Raw genomic sequence first — 21,395 nt, 5'->3', positions numbered from 1 at the left:
CTTCTGGTTTACCGGACTTGGCACTCCTAACCTATAGAACACGAGGAACCGGTGCAAGGCGTCAGGACCCAAGCTCCGCCCTGGACTCGGGACTTCCCCGCGTTGCCAAGGGCCTGTCCCGCGGGCGCCTCCTCCCGGCCGGGTGGCGGGACAAATATGGCCCCGCCCCTGTGCCCCGGCCCCGCCCTCGCGGCCTCCGAGCCACCGGCGCCCGCGCCGCCCCGCCCCGCCCCGCCCCGCGCCGTCCCCCGCAGGCTCCGCATCTCGCGCCCGCTTGCCAGGCGGCCGGCCCGGCGCCGGGCCATGGCGCTGCTGCGGGATGTGTCACTGCAGGATCCGCGGGACCGCTTCGAGCTGCTGCAGCGCGTGGGGGCCGGGACCTATGGCGACGTCTACAAGGTGCGCCGGGTGGAAGGACAGGCGGGAGAGGCAGGAGGAGGCTGCCTGCTCTGAGTCCTGCCCCAGGTACCAGCCCCCAGCCCCGCCCCCTCCTCATCCCACTTCACCCCTCTGCCCCTGCAGGCCCGCGACACGGTCACGTCTGAACTGGCCGCGGTGAAGATAGTCAAGCTAGACCCAGGTGAGGGCCGGGGCCCGGGGCCTTTGCGCCAGAGAGAGGGCGGAGCGCCGGCGGACGCGCGTGGGGGGCTGAGGGCTGACTTATGCCGGAGAGGCATGCCTCAGGAGATTGTGTCGCCTGGCACCTGTCTGGCCTGGAGAGAGACACTCTGTGCCCATTTTGCAGATGAAGGCACTGAGTCAGGGCGCCCCTGTGCATTGCCCACCCCCATGATATCTTGTGCTTCTTAGGGGACGACATCAGCTCCCTCCAGCAGGAAATCACCATCCTGCGGGAGTGCCGCCACCCCAACGTGGTGGCCTACATTGGCAGCTACCTCAGGTGAGGCTGCTTTATCGTCCCCGCCCAGGCAGCCCCCATCTGGTCTGCTGTATACCCACCCCAACTCTGTGTCCCCCCAGGAATGACCGCCTGTGGATCTGCATGGAGTTCTGCGGAGGGGGGTCCCTACAGGAGATTTACCACGGTGAGGGCCAGGTCTCCAGACCCCAGAGGGTCATGGCCTCCCCTTCATCAGCCTCTACCCTGATGCAGGGATAGGAGAGGAGAGTCTGGGTTCTGGACTTGGGTTCTTCTCCACTCTTGACTGGCTGTGTGACCTTGAGAGAAATACTGTCCATCTCTGGGCTCAGTATCCCAGACTATGCTAGGAGAGAATACGGCCAACACCCTTTTCACTTAGCAGTGCCTGCTGCTTCCCCCATGCAGGGTAGCCTGGGAGGAGCAGCATATCCCTTGGCCCCCCTGCCAGTCCTCACCCTTTCTGTTTCAGCCACTGGCCCCCTGGAGGAACGGCAGATTGCCTATGTCTGTCGAGAGGCACTGAAGGTAGCTGGGCCTATAAGGCTCTCACCACCTCCCCAGTCCCTAGGAGCTGTAGGCCAAGAACCCAGTTCAACAGTGGGGGTGGGAGTGGGGGGGTTGAGTGGCTTAGGCTGGGCCACCCAGAGGGGCTGTGGGTCCTGCGGGGAAGGGGCCCCAGCCCTGTTGCCGGAAGCAGCCCATTTCCCTCTTGGCTCAGTTACTTCCTGTTTGGGGAGAGGGGAGGAGGAAGCGGCTTGGGTGGGGGGCCCCAGTCCTGAGAGGGGGTTCAGGAGAGGGGTGATAGTGTTGGGTATCTTCTCTCAGGGATTCCTTTTTGTCCCCAGGGGCTACACCACTTGCATTCTCAGGGGAAGATCCACAGAGACATCAAGGTAGGGGTCTGGCCAAGGGCATCATGGGAGGGAGAAGGAGGCTCTTGGGGCACCAGACGGGATTCTCTCTCCTCCATTCCCACAGGGAGCCAACCTTCTCCTCACTCTTCAGGGAGATGTCAAGCTGGGTCAGTACCCTGGGGAAAAAGTCAGGGTGGGAGTTCTGGGAGTCTTAGAACCTGGACTCCGGTGCTGGGTGTCCTTGGGCAAGTCACTTTGTCACTTGAATCTCAGTTTCCCCATTCAGAAAATGGAACAGTGCTCCCTTCCTGCTAGAGTGGATGAGGTTGGGTCTGTCTAGAGTCTGATACAGGACCACTTGTTCAGGGATAGCGGGTGGTTGACCCTTCGTTGGAGAGGGAGATGGCCTTGCCTTGGGCCTGTGGCAGCTGTGGCTGAACCTGGGCCATCTGCCATCTGAGTGCTGCCAGGTGCATCCTGAGCCTAAGAATTGGAGGTGGGATCGCAAGTGGCAGCCAGGCTCTCATAGCCAGTGGCAGTGAGAGAGACTATTTCTTCCTGCAGCTGACTTTGGGGTGTCAGGCGAATTGACAGCATCTGTGGCCAAGAGGAGGTCTTTTATTGGGACACCTTACTGGTGAGGCTGTGGTTTGGGCAGAGGGGACAAAGGGCCTTAGATGGGACACCCGGCCATCCTGTCTGTCACCCCATCTCTAGGATGGCTCCAGAGGTGGCTGCTGTGGAGCGCAAAGGTGGCTACAATGAGCTGTGTGATGTCTGGGCCCTGGGCATCACTGCCATTGAGTTGGGAGAACTGCAGCCCCCTCTATTCCACCTGCACCCCATGAGGTCAGCTTAGCACTTATCTCTCACCTGACCCTGTGCTGCAGACTTTGGTCCCTGACCTTGCACTCTCCACAGGGCCCTGATGCTCATGTCAAAGAGCAGCTTCCAGCCACCCAAACTGAGAGACAAGACTCACTGGTGAGAACCCGCATCCCCCTACTGAGCCACTCCCTTTCCAGCCAGGCCTCATGGGGGAGGAAGAGTCTTCTGCAGACTCCCAGTGTGTAGCCTCAAGAGCCCCCTCTGGGCCTCTACAGACCATCTGAGTCAGGGGCCTGGTGGCCCTCTGGGCTGTGGATCCAGTGTGGACAAGAAGGAAGAGCAGAAGGTTGATGACAGAGGAGCTGCTGTGTTGCAACACTGCATTGCTCAGGCTGGCTGTCCTTGGCCTCTGCTGGCTGCTTCCTGGGTGGGCCCAGCAACCTCTTCTGGAGGTGGAACAGGGCAGATGGTGGGATGCTGTGCACAAGGACTAATCTGGGTCTGGGGATTGGGGGGGGCGGTTCTTGTGCCCACCAGGACTCAGAATTTCCACCATTTCCTCAAGCTGGCCTTGACCAAAAATCCCAAGAAGAGGCCAACAGCAGAGAAGCTTCTGCAGGTGGGAGGACGGGGTGGGGAAGGGGGCTCAAGTGTTCAAAGACAGGGGCCTGGTGGACAGGAACTAACCTGATCACTCCTCCCCCCATCCTCCAGCACCCATTCACAACCCAGCAGCTCCCTCGGGCCCTCCTAACACAGCTGCTGGACAAGGCCAATGACCCCCACCTGGGAGCCCTCTCGCCTGAAGACTGTGAGCTGGAGGTAAGTGGAGGCTGGGAAATGAGTCTTGGCTGGGCCTGGTTGGAAGGACCCAAAAGTGATGTTAGTTAAGGTCCCTACAATACCTACACAGGGGGCTCCCCTCATTAGGAATCTTTCCTGAACCGAATCTTGTCTCCCTGTAACACTCAAAAACCCTGGTGGGTTCCTGCACTTGGGCCCATACTGACCATTACCACGACCCAGCTATCTTCTTGCTTTTTCTGTGTGATCTCTCAGAAGTTATTTTACCTCACTATGCCTATTTTCTTACATGAAAAAAATACGATGCCATTTTATCTTACAATAATCTCAGAGGGTTGTCATGAAATCAACATATTGCTATGTTCGAAGCACCTAGCATGATATTCGGCATGAGGTGAGTGTCAGGTGGTTGCCCGCTGTTTTTATTTTCTCATAGACTTATGACATGTTTCCAGACACCATTCACTCCCGGGGTCATCATGGCCCAGCTGAGAGGACCCCCTCAGAGATCCAGTGTGAGTCTGTGGTCAGGGCTGTGTGTGGATTTGGTGTGAGAGTGGGGGTTGATCCTGAGATTCCAGCCCCCTAACTCCTATACTCTGGGCTTCCCAGTTCACCAGGTGAAATTTGGTGCCCCACGCCGGAAGGAAACAGACCCACTAAATGAACCAGTAAGGGTGCAGACTTTGTCGGCAAGGTGGTGTACAGGGGTAGGGTGGGCACTCTGGTGGGCATTGGGCACCTCAGATCAAGGGAGCTTTGAACCAGGGGCTGCCTGGGCCTTGGGTACTCTCCAAGCAGGCCTGTCCCACCTAGGGACCCAGAAAGCTAGGGGTTGCTTCCTGGGCTAAGTTCCTTTTGCTCCCACAATCTCAGTCTCTTTCCCTCTCCCTGTCTTGCTGTCTGTCTCTTTCTCCCTCACTGTTGTCTGTTTGCTGTTTTCTTTTACAATCTCTTGGTTTCTCTGCCTCTCACTGTCTCTTCCAAATCTCTTGCCTGTCAGCAGTTAACTAGTGTATGTCCTTACTCTTCCATGAATCTTGACCACTCTCTTACATAGTCTCCCTCTCTTTCTGCTTCTCTCTGTCTGCTGTGGATTCCCCCAGTGGGAGGAAGAGTGGATGCTGCTGGGGAAGGAGGAGCTGAGTGGGTAAGTGAGGGGGAGGGAAGAGGCAGGGAGGGTTTGGGGGCAGCAGAAAAGCTGACCTCTCACCCCTTTGTGCTTCTGCCCAGGAGCCTGCTGCAGTCAGTCCAGGAGGCCCTAGAGGAAAGGTAAGTGGCTGGGACCAGGGAAGGGTAAGAGGTCTCTAGCCTGGGTGCCAGCCATACCTCACACCTTGGTTCCCTCTGGTCTGTCCTCTATAGAAGCCTAACCATCCGGCCAGCCTCAGAACTCCAGGTACAGCATGGAGAGGAGCTGGAGCTGGGCTTGGGGAGCCCCCTATAGAGGGTGTGTTTGGGGTAGAACAGGTAACACAGCCACCTGCTAACAGCCAGACTGCTCCCCCAACCTTTCTGCCAGGAGCTAGACTCCCCAGATGATGCCATGGGAACCATTAAGCGAGCCCCATTCTTGGGGCAGCCCCCCTCTGAGCCTCCAGCTGAGGACCCTCTATCCAGTCCCTCAGGTGAGTCCCAGGCTTGGAAGGTCAGGTAGGCCCAGGGTAGGGGCTGGGTGGGGAATCACAGCAGGTCTGTACCTGCAGGAACCCTGCCCCTACCTCCACCAAGCCCTGACAGCCCCCCACTGTTGCCCACTGCCTGGGCCACCATGAAGCAGCAGGAGGATCCTGAGGTGAGGGTTGCCTTGAAGGGGTGGGGGATGGTGGCAGGGGCCTCACCCAGCCCTGATCCCTTCCTTCTCTTCCAGAGGTCGTCCTGCCATGGGCTGCCCCCCACCCCCAAGGTGCATGTAAGTGTTTGCCCATGGCCCCACTGCCCCCACCCCTACCCTGTCCCATCCCTCTGTGCCCTCCTAGCTCCTCACTTCTCCACAGATGGGTGCCTGCTTCTCCAAGGTCTTCAATGGCTGTCCCTTACGGATCCATGCTGCTGTCACCTGGGTTCATCCTGTTACTCGGGGTAGGCTGGAACAGGGAGGGAGCAGGACCTTGGAATCCCTCAGCTTGGGCCAGGGGACATGACTGACTACTGACCTGTACCCAACTTGCAGACCAGTTCCTGGTGGTGGGGGCTGAGGAAGGCATTTATACCCTGAACCTGCATGAACTGCATGAGGATACAATGGAGAAGGTGAGGCCCACTGGCTGTGGTGGGTAGAGGGCCTCTAGGGGCCCAGGTGCTGACTGCCAGACCACCTATCCCCCTGTTGCCTCCAGCTGATTTCACACCGCTGCTCCTGGCTCTACTGCGTGAACAATGTGCTGCTGTCACTCTCAGGTACAAGGTGGGACTGTCAGGGAGGCCGACCCACAGTGCTCACAGCTCTTCAGTACCAGCACCATGGAGCCCTTGCTCTCTCTCCCACTGGCAGGGAAATCCACGCACATCTGGGCACACGACCTCCCAGGCCTGTTTGAGCAGCGGAGACTACAGCAACAGGTTCCCCTCTCCATCCCCACCAACCGCCTCACCCAGCACATCATCCCCAGGTCAGGGACCCTGGTGTGCGGGAGAGTGGGTGGCAGAGGGGCAGATGCCCAATACTGGAAATGCTGTGATTTTAGACAAGTTGCTAGCCCTCTTTCAGCCCATTTCCTCTTTTGTCAGTTCAGTTGACAACCCCCCTGCTCCCCAAGTTTGTAGGGAGGCCAGAGGAAATGGTGGATGTGAAAGTACTTTGGAAACCCTGGGAACCTGGTTGTTAGGATATAGGGCTTAATTTGATAGTTTAGCAAACACATACATACCCCGCACGTATACTGTGCTGAGCCTAAGGACATAGTGAGTCAAATGAGTCCTTGCTTTCAAGAAACAAGGGAGATGTGGGCTCATTAACAGATAGCTAGCCAGCCTAGCCAAAAGTGAGATTCTGTCTACTAAAAATAGAAAAATTAGCTGGACATGTAGAATGTACCTGTAGTCCTAGCTGCTCAGGAGGCTGAGGTGGGAGGATCACTTGAGCTCAGGAGTTCAAGGTGGCCGTGAGCTAATGATAAAGTCACTGCACTCTAACCTGGGTAACAAAGTAAGACCCTGTCTCAAAAATATAAAAAGAAACTAGCTGGGCATTGTGGCAGATGCCTTTAGTCCAGCTACTGGGGAGGCTGAGGATTGCTTGAGCCCAAGAGTTTATGGTTGCTGTGAGCTACGATGCCATAGCACTCTACCTAGGGTAACTGAGTAAGACTTTGTCTCAAAAAAAAAAGAAGAAGAAAGAAAGAGAGAGAAAAGAAAAAAGGCTGGTGCCAGTGGCTCACGCCTATAATCCTAGCATTCTGGGAGGCCAAAACAGGAGGATCACTTGAGCTCAGGAGTTTGAAACCAGCCTGAGCAAGATCGAAACCCCATCTCTACTAAAAATATAATAATTAGCTGGGCACGGTGTGGGCACCTGTAGTCCCAGCTACTTGGGAGGCTGAGGCAGGAGGATTGCTTGAGCCCACGGGTGTGAGGTTGTAGTGAGCTATGATGATGCCATGGCACTCTAGCTGGGGCACCAGAGTGAGACTCTATCTCCAAAAAAAAAGCAAAAACATAGCTGGGCGTTGTGGCGGGCGCCTGTAGTCCCAGCTACTTGGGAGGCTGAGGCAAGAGAATCGCTTAGGCCCGGGAGTTGGAGGTTGCTGTGAGCTGTGTGATGCCATGGCACTCTACCGAGGGCCATAAAGTGAGACTCTGTCTCTACAAAAAACAAAAACAAAAACAAAAAACAACTGCTTGGGAGGCTGAGGCAAGAGAATCGCATAAGCCCAAGAGTTAGAGGTTGCTGTGAGCCATGTGACATCATAGCACTCTACCAGAGGGCAGTACAGTGAGACTCTGTCTCTACAAAAAAAAAAAAAAAAAAACCAAAAAAAAAACCTCGCTCACACCTGTAATCCCAGCACTTGGGGGCCAAGGTGGGTGGATTACCTGAGCTCACAGGTTTAAGACCAGCCTGAGCCAGAGCAAGACCTCATCTCTCTAAAAAAAAAATAGCTGGACACTGTGGCAGGCACCTGTAATCCCAGCTGCTTGAGAGGCTGAGGCAAGAAAATTGCTTAAGCCCAAGAGTTTGTTTGTTTATTTATTTATTTATTTTTGTAGAGACAGAATCTCATTTTCTCACCCTCAGTAGAGTGCCATGGTGTCACAGCTCACAGCAACCTCCAACTCCTGGGCTTAGGCGATTCTCTTGTCTCAGCCTCCTGAGTAGCTGGACTACAGGCACCCGCCACAACGCCCAGCTATTTTTTGTTGCAGTTTGGCTGGGGCTGGGTTTGAACCCACCACCCTCAGTATATGGGGTGGGCGCCCTACCCACTGAGCCACAGGCACCACCCAAGCCCAAGAGTTTGAGGTTGCTGTGAGCTGTGATGCCTCAGCACTCTACTGAGGGCAATATAGCAGGACTCTCTCAAAAAAAAAAGAGAGAGAAATTATCCAAGTGTAGAGGCATTCGCTTATAGTCCCAGCTACTTGGGAGGCTGCAGTGAGCTGTGACTGTGATGATGCCAACCACACTCTAACCAGGGTGACAGAGCGAGACTCTGTCTCTAAAAACAAAACCAAATCAGATAGTACCTGGTGCTGAGGACCAACCAAAGAGGAACCTGGGACTTGGGGGTACCTGAGAAAGACCAGACACACTCATGGAGTTTGAAACTACATTAAGGTTTCCCAGGCAGAAAAGACTGGGAACAGCATTGCAGGCAGAGGGAAGAGCCAGTGTGCTAGGGGCGAAGCAGCCTTGTGGTCTGGGGAACTCTGAGGTGTTTGTCCTGAGGGAGGAGGCAGAGGCTGCCCAAGCAGGAGCTGCACAAGTGACAGAGCCCTTTCTTTGATACCAGCCCCAGGATTTGGGCTTGATCCAAGTGATGGTGACACCGTGAGCATTTTAAAAGCATCCTTCTGTGTGTTAATCAGGATTCTTCCTTTTGTAGGTGATTCAGCTTGCTGGCTTAAGCACAGAAAGGGAATTTCATGATTCATATAACTGACAGCCCAGGACTAGGGTTAGCTTTGGACCCACTGGATCTAGGTTTAAAGGGCACCAGTAGGAACTTTTCTGCATGTCTTGGCTCTGTTTCCTTTGTGTTACCATCATTCTCACACAGTCTGTCTTGTCAAGCCATGGTACCTGCAGTTCCAGGCCAGCATTCTGCTAGCTGACAGCTCAGAGGAATTAGTTACTAGAAACTTTATTCTATGACCCAAGTTATTCCCACAAAAGTCCCGGATCTGATTCTCACTGGTCTCACTTAAGTGGATGCCTGCCTCTGAGCCAGTCACTGGGACCAAGGGCTGTCTGCTATAGGTGGCCAGCCCAGGGTCACCTGCCTTTCCTTGGAGCCTGGAGCAGAGAGGGGCTTGTCAGGCCCGCCAAAGGAAAACCCCAGTCTTTTTACTAAACAGGAAAGATGCTGGGCAAGATGGAAACAAGAGGCACCCATTGGCTGGCTGCCAACTGGAGGAAAAGGCCAGTGGGGTGGCCTGAGATGATGGGCTTGGGCTAATAGCTGGTCAGAACTGGATGGGCCTGAGCAATGTGCAGGAATAGAACTGACAGGATTTGAACACTGGCTGGAGTGAGGATGGGGGTCGGGAGGTTGGGCAGAGCCGGAGGAGCAACTTGTGGGAAGATAATGAGCTCTGTCTTGTCATGCGCTCTGTGATGATGCTGGGAGGACACATCCGAGGGGAGAGTCACTCATTGCAGTGTCCTGGGGCTTGAGATGTGTGTCCCTTATTTTCTTGTCACTCTCTTAGAGAGGGAGACAGACAGGAGTTCACATAAGAAAGGAGGATATTCAGCCGGGCACAGTGGCTCATGCCTGTAATTCTAGCACTCTGAGAGGCCAAGGCAGATGGATCTCTTGAGCTCATGAGTTCAAAACTAGCCTGAGCAAGAGCAAGACCTTGTCTCTACCAAAAATGAAATACTGAGGCAAAAGTATTGCTTGAGGGTGGCACCTGTGGCTCAGTGAGTAGGACGCTGCCCCCAATACCAAAGGTGGTGGGTTTGAACCTGGCCCCAGCCAAACTACTACAAAAAATAGCTGGGCATTGTAATGGGCGCCTATAGTCCCAGCTGCTCAGGAGGCTGAGGCAAGAGAATCGCCTAAGCCCAAGAGCTGGAGGTTGCTGTGAGCTGTGACGCCATGTTACTCTACCCAGGGCAACAAACTGAGACTCTGTCTCTGAAAAAAAAAAAGAGTATTGCTTGAAAGGCCAGGCCTTCAAGGTGGTTCATACCTCTGGGAGGCCAAGGCAGGCAGATCACCTGAGCTCAGAGGTTTAAGCAAGACCAAGACCCTGTTTCTAAAAATAGCTGGGTGTTGTGGTGGACAGGCCTCACCTGTGCTGAGGCAAGAGAATCGTTTGAGCTGAAGAGTTTGTGGTTGCTGTGAGCTATGATGCCATGGCACTATACTGGGGATGACAAAGTGACTCTGTCTCAAAAAAAAAAAAAGAAGGATATTCTGTGTGACACACCAAGGTGGGGGTCCTCTGCTAAGAAGGCCAGGAGGGTAGGGTGGGGGCTGCAGTTTCAAACAGGGTGGTAGGAAAGACCTGGCTGAGAAAGTGTTGTTTGAGCAAAGACTTAGAAGAGGTGAGGAGTGAGCCCTGTGGGTACCTGGGGCAAGGGGCTTCCAGGCAGAGGGGATGGCTGGTGCAAAGGCCCAGGGAAGGAGCAGGCTGGGCTTGCTTGGGGAGCAGCGAGGAATCTCTAGCAGGAAGCCATGGGCTGAAGAGCTTCATGAGCTCACTGCCACTGCCATTTTCACCAGGACAGAGTGAAGGGGTGAAGAGGGAATAGGGAGACTTATCAGCAGGCTATTGGAGATGGCAGTGGCTTGGGCCAATGTAGCAGTGAAGGAGAAAATGGTCAGATTCTGATTCTTTGGAAGTTTAGGCAACAGGATTTCCTGAATGGTTGGTGGTAGATGGAAGAGAAAGGAATCGAGGATGGATGACTCCAGGGTGTTTGGCCTGGGCCACAGGAAGGATGCAGCTGTCATCAGTTGTGGGTAGAGTGGGCTTCAGGGGGAGCTGAAGTCAATTTTGTCATATTAAGATGCTTATTAGTTGCAAAACTGAGACCTCCATCCATCCCTGGTTGGGTGGGGCTGGACTCGGAGGAGAGGGGTCCTGGCTATGGGCTCAGACATTGTCATAACCAGGTGGGTTGTGGGAACCAGTGGACTGGATTGAGAGGGCTGGGGAGGCTGGGCTGGTGACTGCACCAGACAGGCAGATCAGAAGGACCTAGGCCCTTACTGCAGGGTGTTCACTCCCTGGACTGCATCTGATGCTCTGTGGCCTCTGGGCTTCCTGAGCTCAGTTCTCAAGCCTGTGCTTTGGCCCAGGACCTGCAGGAAACAGGCCTATCAGAGCCCCAACGAGTTGCAGGAAGTTTTGGGTCTGTGTTTGGGAAGTGACACAGTCACACTGTCAACTTTGAATATAAAAACAAAGAACTGGAATTGTCAGGAGAAGAAACAAATACAAAACTATACATGCTTTTGTCCCAGCCAAAGACCAGTTGTGGAAAGCGCATAGACAGAACAAGGGTAAAGGGAAGTGGCAGACAGACAGATGTGGGCTTCCTCAGCAGGATTCATGTCCTGGCAGAAGGTGCAGTCAGGACCTGGGTCACTGAGAGAAGATGGCAGGGCTGCTGACATGTAACCCCCTTCCCTAGGCAAACAGGCTCGGAGTGTCCTCTGGGGGCTTGGGGGACACTCAGTGACCAAGATGAAGACCCCACTGATGATCATTCCTCACCTATCTCCCCAAGCAACAAGGGGGCCACCCACAGGCACCTCAGGGCTGTAGCCTCAGCTGAAGAGGCAGAAGGCAGGCTTTTTGCCCTTTGAAGTCCTTTAACCTTTGTGGGCCTGCTTTCCCATCTGTGAAATGGGCCATGGGCACTTTGTGCAGTCTGGAGGAGCTGGGGACTGCATGCTTGTGTTTCTTCAGTCATTTCTTCTTTTCTACCTTGCCCTAGCCTGAAAAGCGCCCTTCTCCTTTGAGCCACAGGCGCCACCCTAGCCTGAAAACAATTTTCAGTGACTCGAAATAGGTAGAAAAATACTAATACAGGCTGAGGCCTGGTGCAGTGGCTTATGCCTGTAATTCTAGCACTCTGGGAGGCTGAGGTTGGTAGACTGCTTGAGCTCACAAGTTCGAGACCAGCCTGAGTAGGATTGAGACCCTGTCTCTACTAAAAATAGAAAAACTAGCCAGGCATTTTGGCAGAAGACCCCACTGATGATCATCTCCCAGAACCCCAGCCACTTGAGAGGGTGAAGCAAAAAGATCACTCAAATCCAAGGTTTTGAGGTTGCTGTGAGCTATGATGCCATGACACTATCCAGGGTGACAGAATGAGATGCTATTTAAAATAATAAATTAATTAATTAACTTAAAAAAATATTAATACGGGCAGTGCTGTGGCTCAGTGGGTAGGGTGCCGGCCCCATATACCAAGAGTGGCGGGTTCAAACCCAGCCCCGGCCAAACTGCAACAAAAAAATAGCCAGGCGTTGTGTCGGGCGCCTGTAGTCCCAGCTGCTCGGGAGGCTGAGGCAAGAGAATCGCTTAAGCCCAGGAGTTGGAGGTTGCTGTGAGCTGTGTGAGGCCATGGCACTCTACCGAGGGCAATAAAGTGAGACTCTGTCTCTACAAAAAAAAAAAAAAAAAGAAAGTCGGACAATGGGCGGCGCCTATGGCTCAGTCGGTAAGGCGCCGGCCCCATATACCGAAGGTGGCGGGTTCAAACCCGGCCCCGGCCAAACTGCAACCAAAAAATAGCCGGGCGTTGTGGCGGGTGCGTGGAGTCCCAGCTACTCGGGAGGCTGAGGCAAGAGAATCACCTTAAGCCCAGGAGTTGGAGGTTGCTGTGAGCCATGTGATGCCACGGCACTCTACTGAGGGCAATGAAGTGAGACTCTGTCTCTACAAAAAAATAAATACTAATACGGGCTGATAAAAACCAGCCCTGGGAGTGCACACAGTGTGCTGGACACTGCTCTAGTTTCTCCTCATATTAATTCACAAAACTATGACCCTCTAGGGTGGGCAGCACCATTAACCCCACGGAGGGAATGGAGGTTAAGTGACTTGTGTAAAATCATAGAGCTAGAGGTAATTCTGTGGTCCAGACCCCTGGACTGGACACACTCTAGACTGTAGAGCTGCGGGATCCACTTCAGGTCCTCCACCCTCACAATGTTCTTTGGACAAGTTACTCTGTCTCTCTGTGAAGCGGGAGGATGATAGTGCCCATTTCATAGGGCTTTGTGGGGGTCTTGCCCAGAGAGGGCACCCCCACACACGCCTTGATTGTCATCCCTATAGGCGCTTTGCTCTGTCTACCAAGATCCCTGACACCAAAGGCTGCTTGCAGTGTCGTGTGGGTAAGAGTGGGGCTGGGGGGCTGGCAGGGGTGGCAGTGCAGGCCAGGCCCAGTGCCCACTTGTCTGCCTCTCTGGCAGTGCGGAACCCCTACACAGGCAGCACCTTCCTGCTGGCTGCCCTGCCTGCCAGCCTGCTCCTGCTGCAGTGGTACGAGCCTCTGCAGAAGTTCCTGCTGCTGAAGGTGAGGCGGCGAGGTCCAGGGCACCCTCAGAGGTCTGCGGGTGGGGAGAAGTAGTGGAGACATGAACATCTTTGCTGTCCCCCAGAACTTCTCTAGCCCCTTGCCCAGCCCAGCTGGGATGATGGAGCCACTGGTGCTAGATGGGAAGGAGCTGCCACAGGTGTGCGTAGGGGCCGAGGGGCCTGAGGGGCCCGGCTGTCGAGTCCTGTTCCATGTCCTGCCCCTGGAGGCTGGCCTGATGCCTGACATCCTCATCCCACCTGGTGAGCAGGAGTGCTAGGCTGGTCGGAAAAGCCAAACCTGGCAAGGCAGGGGCCAGGGGCCTTCACTGTGAGCAAGGGAGCCAGAGCTGGGGGTTATGCACCTCGCAGGGGTCCTCAAACTTTTAAAACAGGGGCCAGTTCACTGTCCCTCAGACTGTTGGAGGGCCGGACTATAGTTTAAAAAAAAAACTATGAACAAATTCCTGTGCACACTGCACATATCTTATTTTGAAGTAAAAAAACAAAAAAGGAACAAATACAATCACACCGCCTCATGTGGCCTGCGGGCTGTAGTTTAAGGACCCCTGGTAGGAAGTAGTGATAGGTAGGTGTACACAGACAGAGGTCTGGGGTGCTAGGTTTTCTTTTTTTTTTTTTTTTTTGTAGAGACAGAGTCTCTCACTTTCTCACCCTCGCTAGTGCCGTGGCATCACAGCTCACAGCAACCTCCCACTCCTGGGCTTAGGCGATTCTCTTGCCTAAGCCTCCCGAGTAGCTGGGACTACAAGCGCCTGCCACAACGCCCGGCTATTTTTTTGTTGCAGTTTGGCCAGGGCCGGGTTTGAACCCGCCACCCTCGGTATATGGGGCCGGCACCCTACTCACTGAGCCACTAGCGTTGCCCTGGGTTTTCATTCTTGAGCCTCACATCCCTGCAAGATGAGCATCGTCATGCCTGCTTTATGAATGTAGAGACTGAGGCTCAGAGTGCCTGATCCTAGCTGTGGAATGAAATTAGGATTCCCAACTCTACGCAACCCCTATGGGTGTGCTTGTGGCTAAGGGCTGGCTGTAGAATGTCACCTGTGTTTGTGTTCTTTTGTGCCTGAGTGGGCTGGTGGCTCAGCCAGGCCCCATCTCCCTTCTCTGCTTCAAGAGGGGATCTCAGGCTCGGCCCAGCAGGTGATCCAGGTAGACAGGGACACAGTCCTGGTCAGCTTTGAACGTAAGTACCCTGTGGTCAAGGCTGGGCAAGAGAAGAGTATGGGGGTGAGGGAAGCCTAGAGGGCGTGCCTCCCCAGAGGGGGCCACCTGTCTCTACCTACCAGCCTCCTCCCCGTGCAGGCTGTGTGAGGATTGTCAACATGCAGGGTGAGCCCACACCCCTGCTGGCACCTGAGCTGACCTTTGACTTCCCCATCGAGACTGTGGGTGAGTGAGCAGAGGTGGATGCAGGACTCTGGCCTGGAGCACGTGAAGAGGCTCAGGGAATGGGGCTGGTGGTGGGATAAGGAAGCAGATCCTCAGCCCCTCTAGAGAGCCAACATAGTTGGCGAGGACCTTTGTGGCCCAGACTTGGGCCCAGATGCGGCGGGTGGGGGGTACCAGCCTCCTCAGGGCAGATATGGGGTTGATGGCAGCCTGGCTTCCCTAGTGTGTCTTCAGGACAGTGTGCTGGCCTTCTGGAGCCATGGGATGCAAGGCCGCAGCCTAGATACCAACGAGGTACGTGGGGCTCTGGGACCAGGCTATCCCTGCTCAATAGTCCCTGCCTCTCAGTGCCCTTTTCTCTTTTCAGGTGACCCAAGAGATCACAGATGAGACAAGGATCTTCCGTGTCCTTGGGGCCCACAGGTGGGCAATGGCAACCTGACGTCCCCAGAGGAGGGATGGATGTGTCCTAGCACCTTCCTGCCCCACTCACCTCTGCTTCTCTCCCCTCCAGAGACATCATCCTGGAGAGCATTCCCACTGACAACCCTGGTGTGCACAGCAACCTCTATATCCTCACAGGCCATCAAAGCAGTTACTAAGTGTCAGGCCTGGCCAGTGCACCCTGCCCCACCCCCATGCCTTAGCTGTAGGCCCTGTGGGCAAAAGGGCCCCTCCCAGATAGAGGAGCCCTGGCCCTGCTGGAGCTGTTGGGCAGAAAGAATCCTGAGAAGTATTTAGGGGCTGGGGAGGGAGGGGAGCCCCCCTCTCCCCCCCTCCTCTGCAATAACTGGATCAGAGGAAGCTGGGGTCACCTCCGCCTCCTGCAGGGCACCCAGTCCCTAGTGCCCCCATGCAGGGGGCCCTGGGCCATCCATTCCATTTTGTTCCATATTTCCTTTCCACTCATTCTGCCAAGAGCCCATTCCAGCACTCTGTCCAGGGGAACAAGGTATTTAAAGACAGAACTATATTGGTATTAAACTATATTGGTTTGGTTTACTCCTCTGGTCCCTCTGGGTGGGGGGAGCTGAGCCCACTGCCTCAACTCTCTCCTTCCCTCTCTCTCTCCCTCTAGCACACTTTTCAGGCACTACTAGGTGCTGTGATGCACCATAGAAGGGTGAGGCTACTGCTATTTTGGGGAACCCAGGTAGGGGTAACTGGATGCCAGTGGTCCCCAAATGCCATCTCAAGGGCACTGTATTTTTCTGGGCTATCTTGCTTAGAACTAAACCTCACTTTTGCAGTTTGAAGGCTCCCTTATAGTTTGGCACCCCAAGGACTCATGCAGATGAGGGGGGGGGGTAACTGAACAAAGGGACTTGCATCTGGACACCTCTGCCCCATATATATTCTCACCTGGTAGACTGTGGAAGGGCCCAGGAGGGGCCAGCCAAGAGTGTCCATCCAGCCCCAGGAAGGCTTCTGCTTATGGAGGCAAACTGCCATGTATGACCTGTAACTCTTTCCAGGGCTGGGGCTGCCTCCCTGCCTCCCTCTTCTCGCTTAGGTGTCAGGCTAGGAACATCAGATCACACACACCAGAACACAAACCTGGTCATCAGGTCCAATCAGACACTAACATGTATCCATAGATACATGCTGTGGATGTATGGAAGACATGGGCAGAAAGGGCAGAGATGTATGGAAGATTAGCATGTATCCACACAGCAGATACTCCTGGAGGGTCCTCTCGGTGCCAGGCTCTGGGGTCACTACCAGGATAGGGACCACCACCCAGGGAGGGGGCATACTCCTTGCTGGAGCCCACATATTGAGGGCATGTCACTGACCTTATGCTTTATGTTGTCACTGTCCCGTTTGTCTCTCACAGGGTTGGTACCTCAGGGCCAGGGATCCCCATTGTCCCAGGCACTGACCGCCGCTGCTCTTGAGCAGGGGTAGATGAAGCCGAGGCAGGAAGAGACTGCCTTGGAGGGCTGGGGGGCACAGCTGCAAAGGGTGGGCAGACCCCACTGTCATTGTTCTGACATTTAAGGCAAGTGTTTGAACAAGAACTTCCCTGCACCTAGTGGCTGGCAGTAAATACTTGTTAAATGAATGAATGAGGGAGAGGATGGATCCCCTGCACCCCCTGCGTGAATACACTCAGTGGCTCTCATATATGTCATATTGTCCCTTTGTCCACCTCAAACAGGGCTCTGCCTTGCTCTGACTCTTTCTGGTGACTGGGACGGTTTCTTGGATGAAACAGGGAGCCAGACAAGGGGTGGGGACGCATCTCTTGGTATCAGCTGTTCACACCCATGTTCCCCATGAGACCCAAAGGAAGGTGAGAAGCACCTTCCAATTCGGGTTTGCACCTGCCTGGAGGGCATCTCATGGACCACATGTGGGATAGGGATACAAAGTGAATTCCTAGCTTCAAATTTTCCAGCTCTCTTGGAGGAATACAGGGTAGTGGTAGGGAAGGGTGAGCTCCATTCAGCAGAAGCCCCTGACCCCTGACCCCAAGGTCCTGGGGAGGGCTAGCTTTCTACCCATGCAGCTGCTGGTAGCAGACAGCGCCTCCTTGTGGCAGGTCTCCCAGCCCTCAGGTTCTGTCTGCAAGGGGGTTGGTGGGTCAGAATGCAATGTGCCAAAGTGTGTGTGTGTGTGTGGAGGGGGTGGGGGGCTGTGAAAAGTTAGGGCCTCTGATGAAATGTTTGTTGTCAGCAGCAGCAGGCTGCAAGCCAAACAGAGGCCAAGAGCCAGGGAATGTGAACTGAGAAACTGAAACTTTAAATTTGATTTATGTTATTTTTTAATTGGTAACCCTTGCCCTACCATACATGTTTTTTAAAATATAAAAGAGATATGTTATAAGCTTTGGTCATGGTTATGAAAGAAAAATAAATAAAATACAAAAAAGATATGAAAAGTCTCCCTCTTACCCGTCCCCAGCCACCAGTGTCAAAGTTCACTGTTATCATGACCTTCTAGAAGTATTTATGTATATTTAAGCAAGTTGATATATTTTATTCTTCTCCAATTTTTTTTTCTTTTGCAGTTTTTGGCTGGGGCCGAACCCGTAACCTCCAGTATATGGGGCCAGCACTCTACTCCTTGAGCCACAGGCACCGCCCTATTCTTCTCCAATTTTTATATACAATATGTGTAACATGTTCTGCATACTGTACTGACCTTGCTCTTTTAAAATATATCCTAGTCCAGTTTGAGCAAGAGCAAGAGCAAGATCCACCTCTTTAATAAGTAGCCAGGTATTGGGCGGTGCCTGTGGCGCAGTGAGTATTGTGCTGGCCCCATATACCGAGGGTGGTGGGTTCAAACCCAGCCCCAGCCGAACTGCAACACAACAATAGCTGGGTATTGTGGTGAATGCCTGTAGTCCCAGCTACTTGGGAGGCTGAGGCAAGAAAATCACCTAAGCCCAGGAATTGGAGGTTACTGTGAACTATGTGATACCACGGCACATACAGCCACGAGGGTGGTAAAGTAAGACTTCTCTACAAAAAAAAAAAAAAAAGTAACCAGGTATTGTGGTGGGCACCTGTAGTTCCATCTACTGGGGAGGATGAGGCAAGAGGATCTCTTAAGCTCAAGAGTTTGAGGTTACTGTGAGCTATGAGGCCACAGCACTCTACCAAGGGCAGCAAAGTGAGATTATGTCTCAAAAAAAAAATATATATATATATAAATAAAAATCCTAGAGAATATGAATGTATTAAATTATGTGGACCCCCCCCAAAATATATAGATTATTCCATTATTATATTCCCCTTTGTTGTATTTACAGTTTACAGCTAGTGGTGTTCCCCTGCATGGGTTTTCCATAACTAATGTTAATGAACTATCATTAGATACCTATAGATAGAAATTTGTTTCTACTACTTTGATAATACAAACAGCGCTGCAATAAATATTCTACGTCAATGCCTCTCTGTACATATGCACGTGTTCCATAGGATAAATTCCTGGAAGTAGCCAGGAAGTACCCACTCAGAGGCTGTGTTTATGATGGTGATAGCTACTGTCAAATTGCCCTCCATGTGGAGAAAGCTGTGGGATGGGTCAGATCAGACACTTTAAGTCATGTGTGTGGAAAAGCAGGACAGACATGGGTGCTCCAAGATGTTCAGATAACTGGCCTGTGCATGGAGTCATCCTGGCTGTGATGGAGAGCCAAGTCGTGTGCTTCAAGATGGCAGGGGATGTGCCTTGTCACCACAGCATGTCCCAGTACTTGCTTACTGCCTGGCACATGGGAGGTCCTCATGCACGAAGGAACCAACGTAACATAGTGGTGAAGAAGTCACCCTGGAGTCTGGCCCCTGGACTAGGTGAGCCATCCCAATGCCTTGGCTCCACTTCTCCCTGATATCCTAAGCTAACAGCAGGGTTGTTGGGAGGACTGGAAATACTGTAATATATATAATGCAATAACACTGATGAATCTTAGAGGTAAATTAAAGCAGTAAACTATATAAAACTGCATACAGTATGATAGCATTTTATAAAGCTCAAAAATGAGCAAAACTAACCCATCTACTATTTGGCAACACATGCATATGATAAAACTGTCATTAAAGATCAAAGGAAAGAAAAGCACAAAATTCAAGATGGTGGTCCCTGAGGGCAGTGCAGGTGGGATAAGGAAGGACCCCAGGAATTCGCAAAGGTGTTGCAAATATCTTGGCTTTCAGCTTCAGCAATGGGTACCCGGTGTTCAATTTATAACTCACATAAGGTTCCACACATCCTTCTGTATGTATCAAACAGTTGTAATAAAATGTAATTTTAAATATTTAAAGGCAGTCACTCAAAAATAGAACTGGCTTGACAAAATTGAAAATGAAGATGATCCTTTTCTAAAGGATGAAACCAAATGGAAAGGAATCACAACAATGTTCCGCATAGAATTCTGGGCTGAGCCCTCTCCCTACAGTTGCTGTCCTCTGATTATTTTTGAGACAGAGTCTCACTTTGTTGCCCTCAGTAGGGTGCCATGTCGTCATAGTCACAGCAACTTCAGACTCTTGGGCTCAAGCGAGCATCTTGCCTCAGTTTTTCATTTTTAGTAGAGATGGGGGTCTCACTCTTGCTCAGGCTGGTCTTGAATTGGTGAGCTCAAGCAATCCACCTGCCTCGGCCTCCCCTAGTGCTAGGATTACAGGCATGAGCCACCACGCCAAGCTCTGTCTTCTAATTTTTAAAAACAGCTTTACTGAGGGATAATTGGCATACAATAATCTGCATATGCTATTACAAATGTACTATTTGATAACTTCTGATACATGTATATGCCTGTGAAACTATTGCCACAGTCAAGATAATGAACATCCATTCCCCAGTTTCTCAGTGTTCCTTGGTACCTTCCCACCTGCTCCCCACAAGTAACCAATGATGGATCTGCTTTCTGTCACTATAGATTAATTTGCATTTTCTAGACTTTATACAACTAGAATCATACAGTATGTTGTGTTTTCTCTGGCTTCTTTCACTAAGCATAATTATTTTGATTCACCCATGTGGCCACATGTATTAATAGTCATTTCTTCTTTTTGCCAAGTAGTAGTTTCCACTGAATGGATGTGCCACAGTTTATTCACCTGTTGATGGACAATGTGGACTATGTCTAGTTTTCGACTATTGCAAATAAAGCCATTATGAACATTTATCTACATGTCTTTGTTAGATATAACCTTTCATTTCTCTTGGGCATAAATACTTTGGAGGGGAAAGAATGAGTCACACATATGTGGAGTTTAACTTCTTATGAAATTGCCAGCTAAGTGTGGTGGCACATGCACAGTTGAAGCTACTCTGGAGAATATAGTGGGAGAGGCTCAGCACCTGTAGCATAGTGGTTACAGTGCCAGCCACATACACCAAGGGTGGCGGGTTTGCGCCAGACAGGGCTAGCTAAACAAGCAATGACAGCTGAAACAAAAAATAGCTGGGCGTTGTGGCAGGCACCTGTAGTCTCAGCTACTTGGGAGGCTGAGGCAAGAGAATCACTTAAGCCCAAGAGTTTGAGGTTGCTGTGAGCTGTGACGCCACAGGACTCTACCAAGGGCAACATTGTGAGACTCTGCCTCAAAATATAGTGGGAGGATTGCTTGAGCCTGAGTTTGAATCTAGCCATGGCAATATAGTGAGATGCCCATCTGTAAAACAAAATATTTTATTTGTATATGAGACAGAGTCTCACTGTTACCCTAGGTAGAGTGCCCTGGCGTTATAGCTCACAGAAACCTCAAACTCTTGGGCTCAAGAGATCCTTTTGCTTCAGCCTCTGGAGTAGCTAGGACTACAGGCATGTGCCACACACCGGCTAGTTAGTAGAGATGGGGTCTTGCTCTTGCTCAGGATGGTCTTGAACTCTTGAGCTCAAGGGATCCACCTGCCTCAGCCTCCCAGAGTGTTAGAATTATGAGCAAGTTAGCCGGGCGTTGTGGCGGACGCCTGTAGTCCCAGCTGCTCGGGAGGCTGAGGCAAGAGAATCGCGTAAGCCCAAGAGTTAGAGGTTGCTGTGAGCCGTGTGACGCCACGGCACTCTACCCGAGGGGGGTACAGTGAGACTCTGTCTCTACAAAAAAAAAAAAAAAAAGAATTATAAGCAAGAGCCACTGCACCCAGCCCATGGAAGACATTATTATTCCTATTGGGGTAGTGTGCTCGGCACTCCAAAGGCTGGAGTCTAAGTCAAACAGCCACAGACTTGCTCCGTGTGATCTTGGCTACATAGATGCTACAGCCTCTCCATTGTGCCCGAGGACTTGTAGTTTCTATACTATCAGGTATATCAATAAAAGAAAATGTCACAGATTAGAAGAGACTGGAAGGCATTTCAATAGCAATCATCTGACACCAATTATCCAACTGGACATCCCACAGTTCTAGTCACTTCTTGACACAAGTGAAGTTAGCACACATGCCAC

The 21,395-nt window shown here is 52.3% G+C and overlaps 1 protein-coding gene across 6 annotated transcripts; it reads left to right on the top strand.

Annotated features, from left to right (window-relative positions):
* The first annotated feature begins 204 nt into the window (after positions 1 to 204).
* Positions 205 to 20,290, top strand: MAP4K2 (mitogen-activated protein kinase kinase kinase kinase 2). 6 transcript variants are annotated; one of them, XM_053560965.1, is made up of 32 exons: positions 223 to 399; positions 523 to 580; positions 811 to 901; positions 982 to 1,046; positions 1,353 to 1,408; positions 1,729 to 1,776; positions 1,862 to 1,904; positions 2,302 to 2,374; positions 2,455 to 2,586; positions 2,659 to 2,721; positions 3,103 to 3,184; positions 3,280 to 3,387; positions 3,806 to 3,884; positions 3,982 to 4,040; positions 4,476 to 4,519; positions 4,603 to 4,641; positions 4,735 to 4,768; positions 4,892 to 4,997; positions 5,076 to 5,164; positions 5,240 to 5,281; positions 5,367 to 5,451; positions 5,543 to 5,622; positions 5,709 to 5,769; positions 5,864 to 5,981; positions 12,835 to 12,893; positions 12,972 to 13,075; positions 13,161 to 13,338; positions 14,216 to 14,284; positions 14,404 to 14,490; positions 14,714 to 14,784; positions 14,858 to 14,913; positions 15,005 to 20,289. In XM_053560965.1, the coding sequence occupies exons 1-32, from the start codon at positions 304 to 306 to the stop codon at positions 15,090 to 15,092; spliced, it is 2,463 nt and encodes an 820-aa protein (XP_053416940.1). In that variant the 5' UTR covers positions 223 to 303; the 3' UTR covers positions 15,093 to 20,289. The 6 variants fall into 6 exon arrangements, 5 of the variants coding, with proteins under 5 accessions (XP_053416937.1, XP_053416938.1, XP_053416940.1 ...); XM_053560964.1 differs by having other exon boundaries at positions 1,332 to 1,408; XM_053560962.1 differs by having other exon boundaries at positions 205 to 399; positions 1,332 to 1,408; positions 5,076 to 5,281; positions 15,005 to 20,290.
* The last annotated feature ends 1,105 nt before the right edge of the window (positions 20,291 to 21,395 follow it).

The sequence above is a fragment of the Nycticebus coucang genome, chromosome 14 (assembly GCF_027406575.1).
Source record: "Nycticebus coucang isolate mNycCou1 chromosome 14, mNycCou1.pri, whole genome shotgun sequence".
NCBI classification, from domain to species: domain Eukaryota; kingdom Metazoa; phylum Chordata; class Mammalia; order Primates; family Lorisidae; genus Nycticebus; species Nycticebus coucang.
The sequence above is the reverse complement of the archived record's forward strand: the minus strand, read 5'-3'. Positions and strand labels throughout refer to the sequence as shown.